This window comes from Barbus barbus (genome assembly GCF_936440315.1).
Source record: "Barbus barbus genome assembly, chromosome: 1".
In the NCBI taxonomy this organism is placed as follows: domain Eukaryota; kingdom Metazoa; phylum Chordata; class Actinopteri; order Cypriniformes; family Cyprinidae; genus Barbus; species Barbus barbus.
In genome coordinates this window covers 45,086,232-45,111,139 of record NC_136729.1, presented here as the reverse complement: position 1 = coordinate 45,111,139, position 24,908 = coordinate 45,086,232, and the positions used below count along the sequence as shown (strand labels likewise).

General features: G+C 35.7%; 1 protein-coding gene across 9 annotated transcripts in view; it reads left to right on the top strand.

Annotated features, from left to right (window-relative positions):
• The first annotated feature begins 700 nt into the window (after nt 1–700).
• LOC306872726 (myomesin-1-like) overlaps nt 701–24,908 on the top strand; it is a 46,728-nt gene continuing 22,520 nt past the window's right edge. For 3 of the 9 annotated variants that reach the window (XM_079421484.1, XM_079421481.1, XM_079421479.1), the window contains exons 1-18: nt 701–967; nt 1,908–2,118; nt 6,233–6,367; nt 7,581–7,755; nt 9,469–9,626; nt 11,776–11,868; nt 11,941–12,029; nt 12,334–12,378; nt 12,492–12,515; nt 13,805–13,963; nt 14,696–14,857; nt 15,613–15,754; nt 19,890–20,086; nt 20,156–20,209; nt 21,394–21,518; nt 21,633–21,816; nt 22,591–22,765; nt 24,012–24,133. In XM_079421484.1, the coding sequence (XP_079277610.1) occupies nt 1,976–2,118; nt 6,233–6,367; nt 7,581–7,755; nt 9,469–9,626; nt 11,776–11,868; nt 11,941–12,029; nt 12,334–12,378; nt 12,492–12,515; nt 13,805–13,963; nt 14,696–14,857; nt 15,613–15,754; nt 19,890–20,086; nt 20,156–20,209; nt 21,394–21,518; nt 21,633–21,816; nt 22,591–22,765; nt 24,012–24,133 (2,182 nt within the window). In that variant the 5' untranslated portion in view covers nt 701–967; nt 1,908–1,975. The remainder of the gene's footprint in view (nt 968–1,907; nt 2,119–6,232; nt 6,368–7,580; nt 7,756–9,468; nt 9,627–11,775; nt 11,869–11,940; nt 12,030–12,333; nt 12,379–12,491; nt 12,516–13,804; nt 13,964–14,695; nt 14,858–15,612; nt 15,755–19,889; nt 20,087–20,155; nt 20,210–21,393; nt 21,519–21,632; nt 21,817–22,590; nt 22,766–24,011; nt 24,134–24,908) is intronic. The other 6 variants (XM_079421485.1, XM_079421480.1, XM_079421486.1 and 3 more) reach the window with 4 other exon arrangements.

Below are 24,908 nucleotides of genomic sequence, written 5' to 3'. Positions count from 1 at the left end.
GATGCATTATAAAACTTCATTTAACTTTATAATAATGTAATATAGTCATTAGCTTTATAATGTATGTTATTATAGTGTGTGTGTGTGTGTTTAAATTACTGTCAACTGTGTTACTTTGTCAACTGTGTTGTGTGAGGTTTTTATGTTATAAACCTTTTAAATGTGAACTAAACCGTCAGACAAAAAGATGGAGATATCTCTGGATGGATGTCTTTGGTAAGGATGGCGAACGATGGCTAAATTCAGCATACTGTGGATTTATGTTGAAGAAAGTTCCATCCTTCATGATATCATCTCACAGAACGCCCATTATGATGCCCCAAATTCATATTTTCAAATCAGTTAGAGAAATAACACTGGTGAATAGACTCAAAACTCTTGTGAATAGACTCAAAAACCTTCAAATAAATGTGTTATCAAACATGTGGTTTCATTTATGTTTCATTTGACACAGCATTTGTCCGTAACATAGTTGACAAAATATTGAATCATTGAATCAAAACATATTGAATCAAAACTTTTCATTAACATATTTAAAAAGTCATTAGAGCTTAAGCTTGCCAAATAATTAATTTAGCACATTTAGGGGATATATTATTCAACCACCTAGTTTATTTATCAAAAAAGAATACTAATTTTCTGACTTTTTGGCTGACCCGAAATGTACCCCTAAATATAGAATGACTCGCAAACTAACACCAGTGTATTTAACGCGTAAAGAGTTACGTTTAGTACAGACCGTGCAGCGTAAAATGCGCACTCCTGTGCACTACGGCTATATTTAACGGCTCCTGTCGCCATAAAAGGTCGTGAGAGTCGCTTGGACATTCCTGCCATTGCCAATATTATTTTTGTTGTGTGGACAGCAGCTCCCGTTCACAGCGCCGCGCCAGGTTGCGTCTTTGCTTGGATTTGGATCTTGGTTGGGCTCCTGACGCGCTGCTCTCCGGTCCTGCTCTTTGGCAAGGTGAGATGATCCGCTGCATGAAGTTTGTCAGCTGAAACAGAGGATATTTCATGAATCTTAATTGATACTAAATCCGTAGGGAAGACTGAGATTGGTTGCCAAAAAAAAAAAAAAAAAAAGATTTAAAATGGATTAATTTAACACGCTGACATTTTGTGGGTATGTTGTCACATTGCATGACCTGGCAATGGAAACATGATGCTATTTGACAGCGATATTGGAAATATTAAATTATATCTGAAGTTTAAAAAAAGTTTAAAAAAAGTCATATGCATTTAGAATGAGGTAGTCTATATTTAGCCAGGATATTTAAACAATAAAACAATTATGAAACAGCAAAACTGTAAATGACAAAATGCAAACATCAACCATAGTTTTGGCCAATGGAAATTCATATAATTAATGAATTGTGTCAAACTGCAACATATAAATTCCTGATATTAAAAATACCATGAGAACAGCTTAACTTTGCAGTCAACCAAGAGAATAAATAAATGTAATTTTTTTAGTCATAATGCATGAAAAAAAAACGTTTATAGTGCAGAATATATTTAATATATTCTGCACTATAATAAAAATAAAAAATATATAATAAAAAACGTTTATAGTGCAGAAAAAATATTTATAGTGCAGAAATGATTTAAGTCTAAACTTTGTATATATTTTAAAATTTACTGTCAAAGATATCTGTCAGATCTTAATGCTGTCAAAAAAAAAAAAACATCCTAGAAGGTTTTTTTTTTTTTTTTTAAGTGAACAAGGTTAATGGCATTTCAAAAGAAATTCAAAGCAACAGTGCAAATTGCTAATAAACAGGAAATGCAATATTTTCAGACTAATTTGAAAATTGACTGTGAAGTTAAAGCACTGATCAGTCTTGCCTGTGAGATTATTACTTACAAATCACTGGGTGTAATACTCATATGTAATGTGTTGATAGAAAGTTTTGAATCTTCTGACTAAAAGAGCTTGAGAACTGAAGACAGTATCTGAGCTAAAGAAGACGCAATGTCTGGATCGATACCGTTCTACCAGAAACACCACCGTCACTATGATCGCGGCTACCGTAGCCGAGAGACGGAGTCTGCTATCAGCCAATACAAGCAGAGCTCTAGCGCTTACTCTTCACATAGCAGCAAAAGCACCAAGGGGTAAGAGAGCATGGCGAGATTCATCACATCAGCAGTAAATCCTTCCCAGTCCCAGTCCCATAACCTGAACCCATTCCAGCAGCCAGCTCTTCCTTATAATACACTTACTGTATCCTTCACCCAAACACAAAAATGACCCACTACTGTCGCCCCTCTTGCTTTGTCTAATCCGTATCTCCCACTCAACCTAAAACATCCTTAAAACATGCAGTTTATAGCTCTTTTCTGCATGCAGTGTGCTTGTTGCTCACACTTTGGTTGACAGGTCACGTTCACTTTAAGATATGTGGGAATGGTATATTGGCTTTACCTTTGGTATGTTGGTGTTTTTTTACAGAATAGTGTCATTGGAGTTGGTTCTGCTATCTAGAGGACTTTTAGTTGAGTTTAAACGACAGGCAGATACACATTTACAGTATCTAAGACTTAAGTTTGGGTCCTAGAGTGCTTCTAGATTCGAAACTGGCTGTGAATCTTTTTAGGCCTTTGTGTGGTTTGGATTTGTGCCTGTATTTTGTTTAATTTACTTCTTCTGGTCATGTGAATGTTGGCTCGTTTTTGTCTAGGCTGTTGCGTACTGGGTCACTCTGAATGTCAGAGCGTAAGGTTATCTTGTGTGTCTCATAATGAGACTAATGTAACTGTAGCTTCAAGAATCATACAACAGCTTGCACAAACTGAAATCTTTCAATGCTCAGTCATGATTTTAGTGGTTTCTTCATCACTTGATTTCATTTCGTAATATAAATAGCATTCATAACATAACTTGCAACTTCATTTGGTGTTCTTGAGGTCATGGTGTATTTATAGTGGCTACAGAAGTAGTAGACATGCATTATGCATTTATATGTTTGAGTCACTGTATGTATGTGTGTGGGATTTAGATTGAAAGAGTATAAAAATATGTAAATGTAAGATCACTTGTGTTATTGATCACTTGTTTTCCAAATCCATCAGACATTCCTCCATCTCAATGGCCGTTTATTCAGGGGACCATATGTCCTAATTTTTATTTATTTTTTGTCTAAGATGTCCAAGTTTTGTCTTTGTTTTCCTATTGATCCTCTCTACAGTCCTCGTACATTATATGCATGCTTGTTTGCATTGCTTTGACCGTTCTCTGTAGATCCTGACTTCTCGCATGCCACGATTGGTCAGTTATGTACAGGTGCATCTCAATAAATTAGAATGTCATGGGAAAGTTAATTTATTTCAGTAATTCAACTCAAATTGTGAAACTCGTGTATTAAATAAATTCAGTGCACACAGACTGAAGTAGTTTAATTCTTTGGTTCTTTTTATTGTTATGAATTAGTCTCACATTTAACAAAAACCCACCAATTCACTCTCAACAAATTAAAATACTTCATAAGACCAATAAAAAAAACATTTTTAGTGAATTGTTGGCCTTCTGGACAGTATGTTCATTTACTGTATATGTACTCAATACTTGGTTGGGGCTCCTTTTGCTTTAATTACTGCCTCAATGCGGTGTGGCATGGAGTTGATCAGTTTGTGGCCCTGCTGAGGTGGTGTGGAAGACCAGGTTGCTTTGATAACGGACTTCAGGTCATTTGAATTGTTGGGTCTGGTGTCTCTCATCTTCCTCTTGACAATACCCCATAGATTCTCTATGGGGTTCAGATCAGGCAAGTTTGCTGGCCAATCAGGCACAGTAACACCATGGTCACTGAACCCGCTTTTGGTACCTTTGGCAGTGTGGGCAGGTGCCGAGTCCTGCTGGAAAATGAAATCAGCATCTCCATAAAGCTTGTCAGCAGAAGGAAGCATGAAGTGCTCTAAAATCTCCTGGTAGATGGCTGCGTTGACTGTGGACTTCAGAAAACACAGTGGACCAACACCAGCAGATGACATGGCAGCCCAAATCATCTCTGACTGTGGAAACTTCACACTGGACTTCAAGCAACATGGATTCTGTGCCTCTCCACTCTTCCTCCAGACTCTGGGACCTTGATTTCTAAATGAAATGCAAAATCTACTTTCATCTGAAATTAGGACTTTGGACCACTGAGCAACAGTCCAGTTCTTTTTTTCCACAGCCCAGGTAAGACGCTTCTGACGTTGTCTCTGGTTCAGAAGTGGCTTGGTAGCCCTTTTCCTGAAGACGTCTGAGCGTGGTGACTCTTGATGCACTGACTCCAGCTTCAGTCCACTCCTTGTGAAGCTCTCCCAAGTGTTTGAATCAGCTTTGCTAGACAGTATTCTCAAGCTTGCAGTCATCCCTGTTGCTTGTGCACCTTTTCCTACCCAAATTCTTCCTTCCAGTCAACTTTGCATTTAATATGCTTTGATACAGCACTCTGTAAACAGCCACAGCTTTCAGTAATGACCCTCTGTGACTTACCCACTTTGTGGAGGGCGTCAATGTTCGTCTTCTGGATCATTGCCAATTCAGCAGTCTTCTCCATTATTGTGGTTTCAAAGAACAAGAGATATCCAGAATTTATACTGCAGGGATGGTCATTAATTGAAACTCAAATGTAAATATTTTAATATTTTGAGATACTGATTTTTGACTTTCATGAGCTGTAAGCTCTAATCATCAAAATTAAAACAAAACAAAAACTTTTGAGATGTTTTACTTTACATGCAATGAATCTAAAATATATGAAAGTTTCACTTTTTGAAATAACTTACAAGAAAAAAATAACTTTTTCATGACATTCTAATTTATTGAGATGCACCTGTAGGATGCCTGCGTGCTATTGGTCAAACTACACACAGACCTTGTTGAAACATTTGTTTTTAGCCTGAACAGATCCCTCTTTTATGAGCTACTGTGCTGTACAGGATTTAAGCAGGATATGGAGTATCACAGGATGGCAGGTTGTCTCGTAGGTTTCTGTTTCGGCCCCATTAATCACTTCATCCAATGAAATATGTGCTCCCAAATGTCTTTGCTAAATGTGGCAAACTGAAAGCTTTTCCGGGGAATACAGTTTTTGTCCAATCCTGGTCTTTGGTCTGGTTTTGGAGCACTTTATCTGTCCTAAGCGCCCCCACCATCTCTCTCCTGAACCTTTGAGTGTCTATTTATACACACACTCATGAGAGGCATGAAGAAGATAGTGATATGTGAAAGGTATATGAAGGGTATAAGTCGTCTGAAGGCATGAGTGTAATGACAGATTAGAAGCAAAGGAATTGGGATGTAAACACAATATGTCATTATATTTAACTTCATAATTCCATTGTCTTTGAAATATGGTTAAAGTGCCGCTGAATGTGACAAGTATTTATGGTAAACTAAAATGTAATGTCATTTCTATTGAGACTTGTATGTTATTTATTTAAATCTGTTTGCAATTACACATTTGAAATAATGAAGTTGCAATTTAGTACATTTAAAATTTATTAATTTTAAAGTATTATCAAATAACATGCTAAAATTATAATCAAGTACTTTGCATGTTAGTCAACATATAAGTGTACTTCTTTAAAGCACAACAAAAGATTATCAAAACACAATAAAGTAAAACTTTTAATTTGGCATTATTACAAAGTGCCCTTTTAAGTATGTTAATGAACAAACTCGTGAAAGTGTCTCTTTTTAAGTCACTTAAGTGGTCTTTTTTCATTAATTTTACATTATCTGCAAGTACACTACAAGAGCACTTCCAATATAATTAAGTGCACTTCTTTTTCACAAAGGTTGTATATCCTGTAACAGTATCTTGAAATATTTGACATTATTGAAGTGGGTCGCAAATGCTGTTTCGTGTAGAATTGTTCAGTATGGAGTAGAAAAGTGGAAGAATTCTTCAGAACATCAAGCATCCCACAATTGAAAGACAGTCCATGTGAAAGTTCATAGACTTATAAAACAACTAAGTGTAGATTGGAGGGTATAGATTCCACTACTTTATACTTCTGACCATTGATGAAGCTTTTATTGGTGGTTTATTGTAATTCAGGATCACTGAGGTGATTAACCTCCATCCCACTCACTCCCTTAACCTTCTTCAATCTTCGATTTTCAACCTTACATCCTTTCTTCACAATGCCACATCCCTTCCAAAACTTATAATAGCGTGTGAAAGAAGTGCTGGATACTCACACACGTGTGTATGTTGCAATTTCTGCACCATTGCAGCATCAGAGCTGCCACATACACAGCTCTAGATGAGGCCAGGCTGAGCCCTATGCCAAAAAGAGCCAAACCAACCTATCTGGCCATGGACAAGGAGAACCAGATCATCGGTTATGTGGTGCCCATCTTCAGGGGCAGGTAAAGAAACAATCTGGGTTTTGTTTGTGTTGGAACAAACACATGCAGCTGTTCCATACGTCATGATTTCTATTGTTAGCATGTGTTTGGTATTATCAAGCACTTCAATAATATGCTATTTATAGCCCTACATGCACATAGTTTTAAAAAAGGCTGCGCATACTGTTGGACTTTATGGTCATGTCCCATTGAAGAAATGATTTAGCATTGTTCTTTAACCCTTGTGAAAAAGATGTACACTTAAGTATACTTTTAAAAAGCACTGAAATAATATTCTTTAAAAGAATATACTTAAGTGTGAACTGAGTGTAATGTTTTTGGACACTTAATTGCAATTAAATTAAAATGCATTATATGTTACATTTATATTCAATGCAATTAGCTGAACTTTAGAGTGTTTTTTGACCCACTTAAATAGGGCCTAAGTACATCTTTATATGTAATAATTAATTAGAATGTCTTTGAAATATGGTTAATGTGTATTTATGCTGACTTAAAATATATGGTAACACTTTCTATGTATTTATAATACATTATAAAGGTATTCTTAAGGCATTATAATGAATGCATAATGTGATTAAGGAACTTAAGTGACCTTTTATTTCATTAATATGATACTATCTGCAAGTACTTCTCTTTTTAAAAACATACTTATAAAATTTGAAGTACACTACAAGTGCACATTTATTACAATTAAGCACACTTCTTTTTCACAAGGGAAAGTCTTTGATGCAAACAATAATTTAACATTGAGAACCCTTTCAGCTCACTTAGGAGTACTTTACAGCTAGAATGGCTCTCGGTAAGAAAATTTGCTGTAATAAAGCAATAGGTCACACAAAAATTCATCATCATTTACTCGCCTTCAAGTTGTTCTAAACATGTATGAGTTTCTTTCTTCTACTGAACACAAAAGAAGATATTTTGAAGAATGTTGCTGATCAAATATTTGATGATAGCCATTGACTTCCATAGTGTTTTTTCCATACTAGAAAAATACAACTGTTTGGTTACCAAATTTTTAAATATCTCCTTTTGTGTTTGAGGGTGCACAGTAAATGATGATAGAGCTTTCTTTTTGGGTGAACTATGCCTTTAAGGGTGGATGTTTATATACTGTATTGTATGTGATGAAATATATGTTGTATTGTGCTGCATTGCTGTGTTTAATTCGAGAGGCTGCGAATGTGATGCTACATAATTCCCCCCTCAGTCATGAGTTTGAAAGCGGCCTATCAGACACAGAGGAAGCGCGTGCTAAAGAGAGCGCCGGCTATCTGGCTCGCCGTGACCTCTTCGCTAGCGGCGTGGAGTCAGAACGCATCGAACACAAGTCCCGCAGAACCGTCATGAGGGAGTCTGCAGAGCGCATCTCACTTAGCAAGAGGGTCAGTAGAGATCCCAGTCCTGTTCCTAAACACATAACTCACTACTCCTGTTTCGGTTAGAGATTAAATATGTGGTTACACTTTATTTTCAAGTGTCCTTGATACAGTGTAATAATACATTTGGTGTATGCACACCATGGTGTAGCATCTCTTCTTCTTTTAAAAACAGTTTTAAGACGTCTGGGCGTCGAGGTTATGAGTTTCTGGAGTTTTGGTGTTGGAATTTGGTCCCATTTTTGCCTGATATAGGTTTCCAGCTGCTGAAGAGTTTGTGGTCGTCTTTGACGTATTTTTCATTTAATGATGTGCCAAATGTTCTCTATTGGTGAAAGATCTGGACTGCAGGCACCCAGACTCTTGTACTATAAAGCCATGCTGTTTTAATAGCTGCAGTATGTGGTTTTGCATTGTCCTGCTGAAATAGGCGTCATCTGGAGGGGAGCATATGTTGCTCTAAATACTTTATATACCTTTCAGCATTCATAGTGCCTTTCAAAACATGCAAGTTGATATGCAAGAGCTGATAAAATGTAAAAACTGTAACTTTAATTCAAATGTAAGTCACTTTGGATAAAAGCGTCTGCTAAATGCATAAATGTAAATGTAAATGTAAGTTGCCCATACCGTATGCACTAATGCACCCCCATACCATCAGAGATGCTGGCTTTTGAACTGAACGCTGATAACATGCTGGAAGGTCTCCCTCCTCTTTAGCTCTGAGGACATGGCGTCTGTGATTTCCAACAAGATTGTCAAATTTGGAATTGTCTGACCATAGAACACTTTTCCACTTTGAAACAGTCCATTTTAAATTAGCCTTGGCCCATAGGACACGATGGTGCTTCTGAACCATGTTCACATATATCCTTTTTGGATATATGTGATATAAACTAAAACTGTATGTCTGATGGATGACAAAATGTAAAAAAACATCCTATATAAACATAAATACACACTCATTCTATTAAAAAATGAAAATTATTTTTAATAAACACAAGGGTAAAATTACACACACAGTAAACATGTGGGAATTTTATTGTTTGAACTAATTTATTGTTTGAAGATGGGAATTTTATTGTTTGAACTAATTGTGCAACAGGAGATGCATTTACGTTTGCTTAGATTGTATGCTTTGAGGAACACCATTAAACTAATGCATACTGTATGTTCCCTATTTTTAGATAGAAAAAGAGCAAGAAAGTATCACGACACAAACTTTATTTAGTTCTGATCATGGTGCCAACAAACCATGCCACCGTGGTGCCAGATTTCAAGGGCTGTAATGTTTTATGTGGTTGTGTGGTCTGTGTTAATCTGTGGTGTGTGTTAAAGTGACTATGAAACTACTGTTGTCGACAAGTGATGTGCTGATCATCACAGAGGGAACCCTCAAGGAGATTATATTTACACTGACATGACTGGACAAATAAAACCATTGACTTGTAAGGAAGCACTTGATCCTAATGAGCGTTCTGTTGAACAACCTGAGTCTCCATGAACACATTATAAATGTTCAACACATTTTGTGCAAATATTGTGTGAATCTGTTATAAATAGAAGATGCAAATGGAAGAAGTCACATTCATATTTACCATGCATTACTGTAATAGCTCTGGATGGATTTTCTTTTTGTAAACAATCATCTTTTGGTAAGTTTTATGACCAAAAGCTTTGCCATTTTCTAAACATATATGAATGGCTGCATGTCCTCAGATCCATGAGAACGAAGAGTACCATAAGCGTCTGAACGAGGACAGCCTGATGCACACGCCCGAGTTTGTGATCAAGCCACGATCCCACACTGTTTGGGAGAAACAGTGTGTGCGGTTGCACTGCACCATCTCAGGATGGCCTGAACCACGCGTCGTGTGGTGAGCTTACACGCACAAACACACATTCATATACTTACTCAAACATACTTGCACATACTTACACAAACACACGTGCACATACTTATACAAACACACGTGCACATACTTACACAAACACACGTGCACATACTTACACAAACACACATGCACATACATACCCAAACACACATGCACATACATACACAAACACACATGCACATACACAAACAGACATCCACATACTTACGCAAACACATGCACATTACACAAACACACATGCACATACTTATACAAACACACGTGCACATACTTATACAAACACACGTGCACATACTTACACAAACACACGTGCACATACTTACACAAACACACGTGCACATACTTACACAAACACACGTGCACATACATACCCAAACACACATGCACATACATACACAAACACACATGCACATACACAAACAGACATCCACATACTTACGCAAACACATGCACATTACACAAACACACGTGCACATGTACATACACAAACACACGCGCACATACTTACACAAACACACATGCACATACATACACAAACACACGTGCACATGTACATACACAAACACACATGCACATTACACAAACACACGTGCACATGTACATACACAAACACACATGCACATTACACAAACACACGTGCACATGTACAAACACAAACACACGTTTACAGATGTATGATGGTTGCATTACGTCAACATTATAATGTGATAAGCAGTGTTATTGTATTATAGTTATTATTGATATTTAGAATTTTTCTGTTTTAATTAAAGTTATGGTAAATTTGATGTGTTTTTGTACACATACACAAACACACATGCACATACATACACAAACACACATGCACATTACACAAACACACGCGCACATACTTACACAAACACACATGCACATACACAAACACACATGCACATACATACACAAACACACATGCACATTACACAAACACACGCGCACATACTTACACAAACACACATGCACATACACAAACACACATGCACATACATACACAAACACACATGCACATACACAAACACACGTGCACATGTACATACACAAACACACATGCACATTACACAAACACACATGCACATACATACACAAACACACATGCACATTACACAAACACACGCGCACATACTTACACAAACACACATGCACATACACAAACACACATGCACAAACATACACAAACACACATGCACATACACAAACACACGTGCACATGTACATACACAAACACACGTTTACAGATGTATGATGGTTGCATTACGTCAACATTATAATGTGATAAGCAGTGTTATTGTATTATAGTTATTATTGATATTTAGAATTTTTCTGTTTTAATTAAAGTTATGGTAAATTTGATCTGTTTTTGTAATTTTTTTGTGTTTGCTATTATGCCTATATATATATATTTTTTTTTTTATTTCAGTTTAAGTTATTTTAGTACATTAAAATGAGATGAGATAAAATAAAGTTGTTGTTTTTTTATTTCAGTTAAACTTTATTTTATTTCAAGTAATGAGATGGTTTTATTTTTAGTTAACTTTAATAACCATTGTGGCAAGTGACAAATATATATAATGGACTTCTCCATTATACTTCATTTACTGGCCCTTTTTGACCTTTAAGTCAACATGGAATCAAAATTGACTCAATTTGGGGATGTTCACCCCCATGTACACAACACCATTTTCAACTGAAAACTTTTTATGCGTCTTGGCCGTTCGTTTACATGACAAAGGCGTTTTAGGGGCCTGGAAACTTTTGAAAACAGGTTTCAAAGTACAAGTTTTTGAAAATGATACCGTTATCATCTCCATGCAAACTACACAAACCTAAATTCGTAAAATAGTGATGTCATAGATGCATACTATGTGTTCTTTACAAACTAACATGCATAATGCAGCATTTTTAGTTGTTTGTACTTGCCATTTCTTTGTAATTTTTGTGAAATGCACTGGCAATTACTGAGTGAAAATGTTTTCAGCAGCAATTTGTTTTCAGTGCCTTTGGATTTAGATTGAGATAGTCCGGAAGGTGAACTTGGCCTTCAGCCTCTACTTTTCGGTCAAAAAGCTCTGATGCATTACATTATCCCACAGTATTTCAATCCGTTCTTCTCTCTTAGGTACAAGAACAATGTTAGCATTGATCCGATGGCCAAGCCAGGGAAGTACAAAGTGGAGAGCAGCTACAGCGTCCACTCCCTGGAGATTAACAAGTGAGCGCATGTGGAAGCAGTTAAAGTCATCCGCAGTGGTCGTGTGTGTAACATGTCTCTCTGTATTTCCAGGTGTGACTTCGATGACACTGCACAGTATCGTGTGTCGGCCATGAACAGCAAGGGCGAGGCCTGTGCTTTTGCTTCTGTTGTCGTCAAAAGTAGGTGTGAAATAAATCATCCTAAAATCTATGTTCATGTGTTTTTGTATTCATTGCCATTACTTATGCCTCACTGATGGTCCTAAATATGGCAGATCAGTGGAAAAAGTCACGTTATTGAAATGAATAGTGAGTAATTCAAATTCTGTTTCATCAGAAGGAATATTTACAGAAAATGGGTTGTTATGGTGTTTCTGTTGGGGAAGGTCACTGGCAAAATGTTCCATATGGGGAAGGAAAACATTGTCCAATTATTTGATAAAACAGAAAAACAACTTGTCGTTTTGTGTGATGTTACATTTAGGATTCAAAGGAGAAGTTGATGAGTCTCTGCCATCTCCCAGACTCCGTAAGCATTTCTGTATATGTGCTTTGCTGAAGTGTGTGAAGCTGTGAGCATGAAGCTAAAGTTTTTCATGCAAGCTGGCTAATGGCTATTTTGTTTCCGATTCGCTGGTGCAGAAAGCAGAAAGTTCGGCTTCGAAGGTAACCTTGGTGAAGGTTTTCTATAATGTTCTTTAAATGTTTCATTCCCGTCTGGTTTCCCTGATCATCTTATATGCATGATCGTGTCTTCTCATTGTTTTACTTCTCTATCTTGAGGAATTTGTCTAATATAGATAACATTCAGGATTGCTTTGATAAGTTACATGCAATGTCCTGGATTAGCATTCAGTTTTAAATATGGAATTGCTATTATCCAAATATTGCATGTTTGTTTCCATCCTTGAAATATGAATCATTCAGTCGTTCAACATTTAAGCTTTACAATAAGGCCAGTATTACATTATTTGACAGAGTCAGTTTGGACAACAAAAAAGAACTATCGAAAAAATACTTTAATGAGCATCACAGAAAATTATTCCGTCACGTTTCATAACAAAATACAAGCAAAAGCATGTCTACTGTAATGAACTTGCAGTTTTAATCTAGAGGCAATTTACCCTCAAACGTCCATTGTAAAGTGCATTACTGTAAACGTGTTTTTTTTGCTAAGTGTAACTTGAAATATTGCTTCAAAAATGTAAAAAACATTTCAAGGCAGACTAGTCAAGACTTATTATGGAAGCCCGTTTCCACCATGAGATTAAACTTTTTTTTTTTTTTTATTATCTCACAATTAAGTTTTTTTTTCTTGCTATCCAGACTTTTTCTCAGGATTCTGATTTAAATTTTTTTTTATTCCGATTTTACATTTTTGAATTCTGATTTTATTATCTGAATTCTGGGTTTACATCTCAAATTTCAGACTTTTTTCTTGCAATTCTGAGAAAAAAAAAGATATAAACTCACAATTCTGACTTTTTCCCTCGCAATTGCAAGTTTATATCTCACAATTCCGGATATAAGATTTCTTACATAAATATCTTGTGTTTGTTGTTTCCATTTCCAGTTTGTGTGTGTGTATTTGTATTCATCTTCATGAAAGTGTCTCTGTTTTCTGTTCTCTGTTTGTCTCAGCATTGTTAATGCAAATATCTTTCTATACTCACTAACATTCACCGCTCTTTCGCTGTCTTATTGTGTTTTTTATGAATTGTTTGTCCACCTAAATGATGCCTGCTGTCAGTCTCCTTTCAGTTCTTGACAATGTTCATGTGAAAAGTTCCCAGATTCATTGTACACTTTGTCCAATATGAACTTTATGTGTTTCATTATAAATCCGTGCATATATGTGTGCATCATTTTCCACAAGGTGAATCCTGGAGTCTTACCCATCGATGCTGTACTTTCATAAAATAAAGCTGGATTTAATGTGTATGTGTGCACTGCAGCACCTTGTCTGGAGTATGGAGTGACATTCGAGACACACATCGTGGATAAGTTTGGTGTGTCTTTTGGACGTGAGGGTGAGACGCTGAGTTTTGGCTGCTCTGTTATCATCTACCCGTCACTGCAGCGCTTCCAGCCTGAGATAGAGTGGTACAGAGATGGTAAGACTGTGAGCCAGTTATAACAATAATACTAATCTCTCATAGCATCTCTGGCTAAATTTATATCATCAGATTATACTGCTAATATTGGCCAATCCTGATATAATCTATCATACATATGTAATCTTTACTTCTTGCAAAGTGTATAAACAACCAGTCAAATATTTGGAATAATTAAGATTTATTTTTTTACATGTTTTTGAAAGAGGTCTCTTCGGCTCACCAAAGCTATATTTATTTGATAAAGAATGCAGTAAAAACAGTAATATTGTGAAATATTATTGCAATTTAAAATAATTGTTTTCTACTTGAATATGTTTTGAAATGTAATTTATTTCTGTGATCAAAAGCTGGATTTTCAGCATCATTACTCCAGTCTTCAGTGTCAGACGATCCTTCAGAAATCACTCTAAGATGCTGATTTGCTGCTCAAGAATCATTCCTGATTGTTATCAATGTTGAAAACAGTTGTGCTGCCCAATATTTTTGTGGAAACCATGATGCGCTATCATTCAAGTAAAATAAAAACAATTAAGCAAATGAACCCTATTACTTATTAGTTTTTACTGTATTTTTGTTCACACAAATGCAGACTTGGTAAGCAGAAGAGACGTCTTTAAGAAACATTAAAAGGCTTTTGACTGTATATTTTGCTACTAAAATGTATTTTCTGCCAATAACTATTGCTGCCTGGTGACACATAATGCATGGATGTGCTTGTGTGTGCTTTAGATAAACTGCTGGTGCCATCGAAATGGGTTCAGATGCACTGGAGCGGCGACAGAGCGACACTCACTCTCTCACACCTCAACAAGGAGGATGAAGGACTCTACACACTTCGTGTCATCACCAAATCTGGCTTTGAGACACACTCAGCGTATGTCTTTGTCAGAGGTAAGGACCGATACAGTCAAATATTTCTAATTGAGCTTGCTGCATTATTACAGGCCAAAATGTTCATGCTGGTATTAGGACACACTCTTTTGGCTTGTACTGTGTGTGAGATTTTCATGTCTCTGTAAGCCTCCCTTCCCAGCTCATGTTTCTTTCTAAATTTATCCCTGTCATGCTGTGTCTGTGCCGTCATGACATTCAGATGAAGTAGCTGTGAAACTGAAACAGTTTTCAACACTCCCCTAGTTAAAATACTGCAATACACTTTTATTGTTGATTTTAATGAACAATACTGTACTATACTTTGTGAAAAAGAAGTACACTTTAGCATACTTTTAAAAAGAGTTATTATGGCGATTATATGTATAAAAAAGAATATATAGTTGCTATATAAACACTGAAAAAATTGGTGTAGAAACAAGGACAAAGAAATGGAATTAACACACTGACTTAAATGTAAAAATGTTCAAGTAGCAAAACTGATATAGCATTTACATATAAAACACACTCCAATAATGTTTGTTTACAATTTTGAAAAAAAAATTTAGTTTATGTGATAAACTAAAAAGTAATGATGTGTTTTATATATATATATATATATATATATATATATTCAAAGTGCTTAATTGCACTAAGTAGCCTACACTACAAGTGCAATTGTTTTTAGAAGTGATAGCATACAGTTACTTCAAGTAAACTAATTGTAGTTGTGTAAAAGATTCTTTCAGACTTTATTTCATTCGTGTGTTTGTTAGACTCTGATGCGGAGGTTGCAGGAGCCCCTGGTGCTCCTTTAGATGTTCACAGTCTGGACGCTAATAAGGATTACGTGATCGTTAGCTGGAAGCAGCCTGCTGTGGACGGAGGAAGCCCCATTCTGGGATACTTTGTTGACAGGTCACTACATATGTATACAAACATCACACAAAATCAAATAAAAACCTCTATATTACATAGAATGAAGATGTTATCCATATAGATTTCTAATGTATTTATTTTATTTTTATTTTATTTAACCTTTATTTAACCAGAAGAGACTCTCTGAGATTAAAAATCTCTTTCGCAGGAGTGTCCTGACCAAAATGGGCAGCAATACATCAGTTTCATCACAAATATTACAACACAAACAGACTAAAGACACTTAAAAACAGTTACATATCATTGAGTCAATTTCCATTTGCTGAATAACTGTTTTAAAATTATCTAAAGACAGCAAATTTTGTAATTTCAGTTTCGTTTGAAGGAGATTCCAGTCAGTCGGAGCTGCGTACATAAAAGCCTTTTTACCTAATTCAGATCGAACAAAATGAACAGAGAGAGTATAATAATTTTGTGAGCGAAGGAAGTATTTCTCAACAATTTTCTGTTTTATAAGACAGCAGAGATATGAGGCAACATCCCCAACATGGCTTTATAAATAATTAAATACCAGTGCATTTTTCTTCTGATAAGCAAAGAAGACCAACCTACTCTGTTATACAATATACAGTGACGAGTTGAGGGTTTACAATCTGATATAAATCTTAAAGCACCATGATAAACAGCATCTAAGGAGGAAAGAAGATATGATGGTGCGAACTGATAAACTACATCACCATAGTCAAGCACGGGTAGAAAAGTAGCAGCAACTAATTTCTTTCTTACATTGAATGAAAAACAAAACTTTATTCAAAAAATTTATTCAGTTGAGTAATGTGAGAGCTAAAAGATAGGACACCGTCAACAATAATGCCAAGATATTTGTACTCTTTTACTAATTCAATCACGGTACCTTGTAGGGTCTGAAGAGAGGTTAAATTACTTTCAAATTTTTTTGAACCTGAGAATAACATACACTTGGTTTTATCAACATTCAGAACAAGTTTAGATTGTAAATCCGTGATTGGATGACATCAAAGACTGACTGGAGCTTATAAAGGGCTTGTTGTCCAGAAGAAGCACTACAATACATGACAGAGTCATCTGCATAGAAATGAAAGTTGGCATCCTGAATGTCGTAATCAAGACTATTTATATAAATGGAAAATAAAAGGGGACCCAGCACAGATCCTTGGGGAACACCTTTGGCAATCACCAATGAATCAGATCATTTACCCTCAGCTTGTACACACTGAGTTCTTCCACTTAAATAGTTTTTAAACCAGGGAATAACATGACTTGATAAACCAACACTTTTCAATCTATGCAGCAATATTTCACGATCCACTGTGTCAAAAGCCTTTGATAAGTCAATAAAAAGAGAAGCACAGAAATCACCATTATCAATCGAGCCCACAATATCATTTTTCAATGCAGCTATTGTAGTACTGTGTTTTTTACGAAACCCAGATTGATTAATAGACAACACTTTGTTTGCGTTCAAATAAAATGTCAACTGTCTACTGGCAAGGCTTTCTAAGATCTTTGATAAAACACAGAGCTTAGAAATTGGTCTGTAATTATCTAATATAGTAGAATCTCCCCCCTTTTAATAGAGGAACAACAATAGCTGATTTCCAGATTTCCGGAATGACACCGGTATTTAATTAAAGATTAAAAATATAAATCAGAGGAGATGTAATAAAGTCTGCTGCTAATTTCAAATATACAGATTCAACACAATCAGGGCCTGGTGATTTGTTTGTGTCAAGCAATTTGAGTGCTTTATAAACATCAGAACTCTCAATTTGTTTAAATCTAAATTCATCCTTTTTTAAACGACTTTCTGCATTAATAAAATCAGAATCAGAACATGCAACATTTTGTGATTCAAATAAAAACCCGGAGGCAACAAAATGCTTATTAAAATAATTAAGCATTTGTTCTTTATCTGATATGCTAGTGGAATCCATATTTATACATGAAGGAAAGCTAGAGGTGTTTTTACTACCTGTTATCAACTTTATATTTTGCCAAAACTGCTTGGGATTATTTGCATTAAGAGTAGAATTTGCAATGAAATAATCAGCCTTAGCCTATCTGATAGCGACTGTACATTTATTCCGAAACTGCCTAAAATAAATCCAGTCAGAGCTTAAGTCAGATTGTCTAGCTTTTGCCCAAGCAACATCACGCTCAGGAATAAGAGCAGATAAGGCTTCAGAAAACCAGGGATTATCCCTACCTTTAACACAGAATTTTTTTAAAAGGTGCATGCCTATTTATGATCGATATAAAACCATCATAGAAATATATCCAGGCAGACTCAACATTGGGGATAAGAAAGATCCTATCCCAATTGTAATGTGCTACGTCAAGAAGAAAAGCTTGTTCATTAAAATGTCTCAAACATTGTCTAGTGATAATATGTGGTTTATGCTTAGGTAATTTGGTATCTCTGACTATGGCAACGACACAGTGATCACTAACATCGTTAGCATATACAGAAACTAAAGAGTACTTATGGGGAGCATTACTAAAAATGAGATAAATTAATGTGGACTTTTTACAATCCTTCAAGTTAGGTCTAGTAGGTGTCCCAACTAACTGAAAGAGATTAAGAGTATCATAGATTGCTTTAAAACCATCAGATGCCGACTGCAGCCAATTCATATTAAAATCACCCAGAAGGACCAGCTCTTTGTAATTCAAGGAAGTCACCGAGTGCATCAGAGAGGAAATGGCATAATTACTAGATGATGGAGGTCTGTAGCAGCCAACTACTGTAAGATGTAAGGTCTTGGAAACAATAACGTTTAAAGCTAATAATTCATATTTTTTAACTACTGACTCAGAAAGTAACACAGTAACTTCAAATCTATCCTTAACATAAACTGCAATCCCCCCTCCCCTCCCCTTTTTGGTCTGTCAGCCCTGTAAACAGTATAACCATCAATACCTATGGCTTTATCTGGAACCGTTTTATTAAGCCATGTTTCAGATATTACTATAATGTCAGCACTGGTATTTTTTGCCCAGATACGCACTAAGTCCAACTTGGGAAGCAGGCTTCTCACATTCATATGAATAAAACCCAGACCTGATGTTGATGTAAGATCGGCAGGAACTTTAAAAGTCGAAGCAGTATCATTATAAGGACCAGGATTTGGTAAAACATTTCCTGATAACAATAACATAAGAATTATAAAACTCCGTCGCCTTACTGTTTCATTCTAGCAGATGAATTAAGTAAAATGGTTAACAATGCTGGGTTCTTTTTTTGTTTGAGCAGACATTATAGAGTCCTCATACACAAAATTTGAAAGCAGTAACTTCTATCGGCAGTCCCAGAGAACATGAAAGTTTGTGTATACACCACTTGTCCAATTTGTCGATTTTAAAGTTGCAGGAATATCTTGATGTGACGGGGAGAATGAATCATACCAATGTATAATGTAAATAAACATATAGGCCAGAAACAAACACTAAATCTCATATCGCTGGAAAATCCATCTGAAACCAGCATAACGCAGTTTATATAACATCAGCTGGTTTTCTTTTAAAATCTAGTTGTAGATGAATATTGAAAATAGCTTAGCTAGGATATGGAAATCATTTTTACAATACCTTTTGATCAAACTGCAAAAAGTGTCTTCCATTGCAAATGTCAAAAGATTCTTAAATCAAGATACAAAAGCAAAATGCCTTAAGAAGTCTTATTTTCTGAGAAACTGATTAAAATGAAGTGAATTTATGTTTACAAAAGAACAAATATTACCTGCCAGTGAGCTCAGAAAGATCTACTTAATTCCAAGTTTTCATATCCCATTGACAAATATTTGTTCTTGTTTTACGCATTTACTCAATTCATTTTGTTCAATTTCTCATAAAACAAGACTTAATTTTGCATCTAAAGTAAATGTGCCTTCATTTAAGGATGTTCAGATATTTGTATGGGAAAACAAGCCAAACTACTGAGGAAGATACTATTTTTTTTGCTATGCATGCAACATTTAATGCCATGACTATGAAGACATTCTGCTTTGATTTAATTCCTTCTTAAGGCCTTCATTTGTGGAAATAAGACATTTTAAAACCCACAGAAACCCTGTAGAATGTCAGATTGCATTTCTTGGTGCATTAAATTGTATTTCCCTCCCTTTCCTCCCTGCAGGTGTGAAGTTGGCTTGACACACTGGGCGCAGTGCAATGACACTCCGGTGAAGTTTGCACGCTTCCCTGTAACTGGTCTCGTGGAAGGACGAAGCTATGTGTTTCGAGTGCGTGCGGTGAATAAAGCAGGCATGAGCCATCCATCCCGTGTGTCTGAACCAGTAGCTGCTATGGACCCTGCAGACCGCACAAGAAAGGGTACAACCTGATCAACAGAGCAAATACACAAAAACAATGCAAGCAGTAAAATATACTTTCTTTCTGTAGGTCCCTCTGCTCCTTGGACTGGTCAGATCATTGTGACCGAGGAGGAGCCTGTGGGTGAGAAATCTCAAATCAAAATGATCTGTTTTTAAGGGTTCCCACTGTTACTGAAAACCTTTAAATATAGGGAATCTTATAGAAGCCACCACAGCTCATAATAGAGAGAAACTTAATCATTCTGACTTATTATTCTCATTTTATTGAGAATTTTTCTCATTTTGATTCCTGACCATAATAATAAGAAACTTTCCCATGATTACAGCTTAGTATCTCATAATAATGAGAAATGTTTTCATTATAAGGAATTAGTATCTCATTATAGAGAAACTCTCTCATAATAATGACTTTCTATATCATAATAATGAGAAACTTTACTGTAATAAACCTTCTTGTATTTATGAGTTAGTTATAATATTTAGTGTTTATCTCTTTATTATGACTTAACATCTCATTATAATGAGAGCTATGAATTTGTGTTATGATATTCAGAAAATATATCTCATTATAATTTAACATTGTATTATAGTGAGAAACTTTCTCACAATAATAAGAAATGTTTTCATAATGTCGTAGGATCTCATTTTAGAAAAGTTCTCAAAATAACGAGAAACTTTCCTGTAATTATGACTCAGTATCTCATAATAATGATACTTTCTTGTAACGAGTTAGTTCATTTTTAAATATATATATATATATGACTTGACATCTCATTATAAGTTACTTTCTCATAATGATGACTTCGAAATAGAAAATAAATCTCATTATGATGACTTAACACTGTATTATGATAACTTTCTCATAATGACGGAAGCGAAACTAATTCATTATTATGAGAAGTTTCTCATTGTTATGAGATATTTAGTCATTATAACAAGAAACTTCCTGATCCAGATTCTCATAACCTTAAATTTACACATTTTTATGAGAAACCAATGCATTATTAAGAGAACATTTCTCATTATTATGAGATGTTAACTTAACATTATGAGACGTTTCTCATTGTTATGTCTTACAGAATTTTACTCAACTTCCAGGGAATCTCTATAAAATTATTTTAAAATTCCTTATACAGCCATCACAAACATATGGAAAAGTGCATTGGTCAAATACTGTACCTGTATTTTTGACATTTCCATGTCCATTGTATTCTCTTTCAAAATCCCATAGTTTGTTACCTAAAACTGATCAATTTACCCACAGTACTAATATCATGTAATGCATTTTATCTTGAACTGATGCAGAGGGAGTGGTTCCCGGCAGACCTCGTGAACTCTCAGTCATTGAGGCCACTAAAAACTATGTGGTGTTGAGCTGGAATCCTCCAGGGGACAAGGGCCATGAAGGGGTTATGTACTACGTGGAGAAGGTCAGAGAGCAAAACTGAATTTAACTTAACCACTGCCAGTGGCTTTTATATATTTAATAAAGTTTTAGTGTATGTTGAAATCTGTTGTTTGTGTGTGTGTGTATGTGTGTGCAGTGTGTGTCTGGCACAGACAGTTGGCAGCGAGTCAACACTGAAATCCCCGTCAAATCTCCACGTTTTGCTCTTTTTGATCTGGCCGAGGGCAAGTCTTACCGCTTCCGCGTTCGCTGCTGTAACTCAGCCGGTGTTGGTGAACCATCAGAACCGACTGAAGCCACCACGGTTGGGGACAAGCTGGGTATGATATATTCAATAACAGCCCCTTAAACAAGCAAAAAAATAAAAATAAAGGAATGTTTGATGTTTTTATGAGTATGGCCTCTTAATATATTATACTGTTATGTTAACATAAATTAATACATGGCTCTCTGGAATACTTACAGTAATTCTGACCGAATCCAGCACTACTTTCATGTCCTTCTTTTCTTGTTTTATACAAACGCAGCTAGTGCCATCTTGCATTTTAATTATTGATAGCTATCAAAATAAAATCATAGGGCTTCAGTATTAAATCTGCTGTAGCATACTGAAAACTAAACAATACATGCTGAAACGTTCAAATAGTAAATAATATAAGTCAGAAATATTAACATCACCTATTAATTTATACCAACAACACAAATGTTTATGGATGAAGGTAGAGCTCTTTAAGGTAAAAGTTGCTGGTTACTACTTTTTTTGTAAATGTAATTATTATTATTGTGGAAATATTTAGGAAAATATATTTGCAATTTTAAAACAATTTCAACTCAAATGTATATTTCATGTACATGTAATAATTTATTTGGTGAGCAGTCATGTAAAAAGCAGGATGGCTGTACATCTTCACCGTGTTTGAATTTGTTCATTCGTCTCAGCTAAAATCTGTTTGCTAGGATCTGCAGAAGCTTTGATTATATTATATTGCCATAATAATTACAGCATACAGATAACTGTTGGTTTATCTTAAATATAATAAACTCTATAATAGCATAATGTGTAATAGTTTCATTTTTTCTTTACCTGCCTGCAGATATCCCATCAGCCCCTGGCCGTGTGGTTCCTACCCGCAATACAGACACATCTGTGGTGGTTTCATGGGAAGCGTCACGTGACGCTAAAGAGCTGGTGGGCTACTACATTGAGAGCAGCATTGCAGGGAGCAACACTTGGGAGCCTTGCAACAACAAACCAGTTAAAGGAACAAGGTATTACAGTTACAATACCTTACAGTTTTTTTAGAATCATTTTTGCACTAATAACAGAAACTTCATGCCATTTTTCAAAACTCTAGACACATAATTCACAGCCGATGATCAAAATTCACATTTTTCGAAACGCTTAGAAATCGAATTAGTGAGATTGCGTGAACTTAAATTGTCATTTATGGAACCGCTTTTGCCACGATTGATTTGTTAGGCTATGTCAAGTCAGGTTTTGGACTTCAATCCCCGCTTTTCTTAGCATTCCCCAGTCTGGAAATATTTCAGCTGGGATAAACATTTTAATGCTTGATTCTGATTGGTTGACAAACGCACAGCTGAAGTAGCTCCAGGCAGGTCTTGACTGCATGACCAAATCGCCAAACGATTGCAGTTATTTCAAATGGCCTTACAGCCTGCTACAACAGCAAAAGAACCAAAACCCACAATGTAGTAACCAAGCTAATAAATATAGTAAACAGTAAGAGAAAATGACTAAGTATTTCCCACAAAATTACAGGAAACTGACGGAAAGCACACTTTCTTTCTTCTGCACGTTCTCCCGTATTAACGCAATAATGCAAGTGTGCATTTTTTTTTTTTTTTTTTTTATAATTAAATGGCCCTACGGCAATTTCCATATTAAATGAATGTTATGCATATATATCTAATATCCCTTTTCCCCTCGCATTGTTAATAAAAGTGGCCAGCCAATAAAAGTGCCGCTTTTGGTCACATGTTAACAACCTTTATATAAAGCTTGATGGTGCTCAGAATACAGTGAGTAGCAGAGAAAGAATATAGAACCGACTCTTTTGTCTTTTTTTTACTTGTGTATTTGGTGTTTTTGATAAACACCATAGCGAATACAAAAATTCTGAACAGCAGTTTGAAAGCATGTAAATATTGTTAGCCCTCTTTTCTTTCCCTCGTTTTCTGTGAGAAACGGAAAGTTAACCGGGATTATTTTTGTTATTCTATAAACGCCACCATCTGGCCGAAAGTGAAACTGCACTTTCATTTAGGCCTTCTGCCGTTTTTTACGTATCGCTCTGAACAGACAAATCGTAAAATCTTTGTGACATACATTTAACATGTCTTTAGGGATTTAAAGGTTTATTAAATTAACAATAATCTAAGCAACAGTACAGTGTTTTTGTTTTAGCAAGCTTCACTAATAAATGCTAGAACTGTTTGTTTTAGGCTTTAATTTTAGGTTGTAACATTAATCTGTTCATATGTGTTTGTGCAGGTTTATCTGTCATGGCTTGACCACTGACGAGAGTTATGTTTTCCGAGTAAGAGCCATCAATGCTGCGGGAATGAGTGAATTCTCACAAGAATCAGAAGCCATTAAAGTTAAAGCTGCTATTGGTAATTAATACATTTATACACTCCTGTTTGTATCATTAAGATCTTTAGAATGATGATTTCACGTTTCCAGCTTTCACTTTTTAATTCTGACCACTGTACTCGACTGTACATGTCCTATATGACATGTTAGTGTCAAGGCCACAACCACCAAACTCCAGCTCTGCTCCCTGCATTTCTCCCAGGAGTCAGGACTTGTAGACCTCCTCTAGTTTGGGTCACAACTGATCCAACATAGTGGTGACTACAAAACCCGCTCACCCGCTCCCCCACATACACCCCTTCCCACTCCCTCAATCTTTTCAAACCCGTCCCTTCTGCATGTCTTTCACGCTTTCTATGTCATGCCCTTTAACAGCCCTGAGACTTTCTGTTGAGTGTCATGCTCACTCATACTTTATGAAACACGCGTTTATTGAGCACACTTTTTTCTAATCAAAGCAGTATTTTCTGGCACAAAAACTCAATGAGAACAAATCAATTTACAATAATTACAACAGTAAAACAGCATACATTATAAAAAAAAAAAAAAAAATCCACAGGGAATTGGACTTCATAACACTATGCAAAGAGATTCATTTAGGAAAGTGTTTTTTATTGTTGTCTCTGTTTCCTTTTTTGCTTGGCTGCAAAGCTTGCAAGATCTAAGAAAAAAAAAAATTGATTTGCAAAATTAGTTTCTTATTGTAAAAGTTACACTATTTTTAAAGCAGCTGAAGACGTGAGTAAAAATCAATGCTGGTTAATATATAAAACTAGCCATAAACCATAAATACAT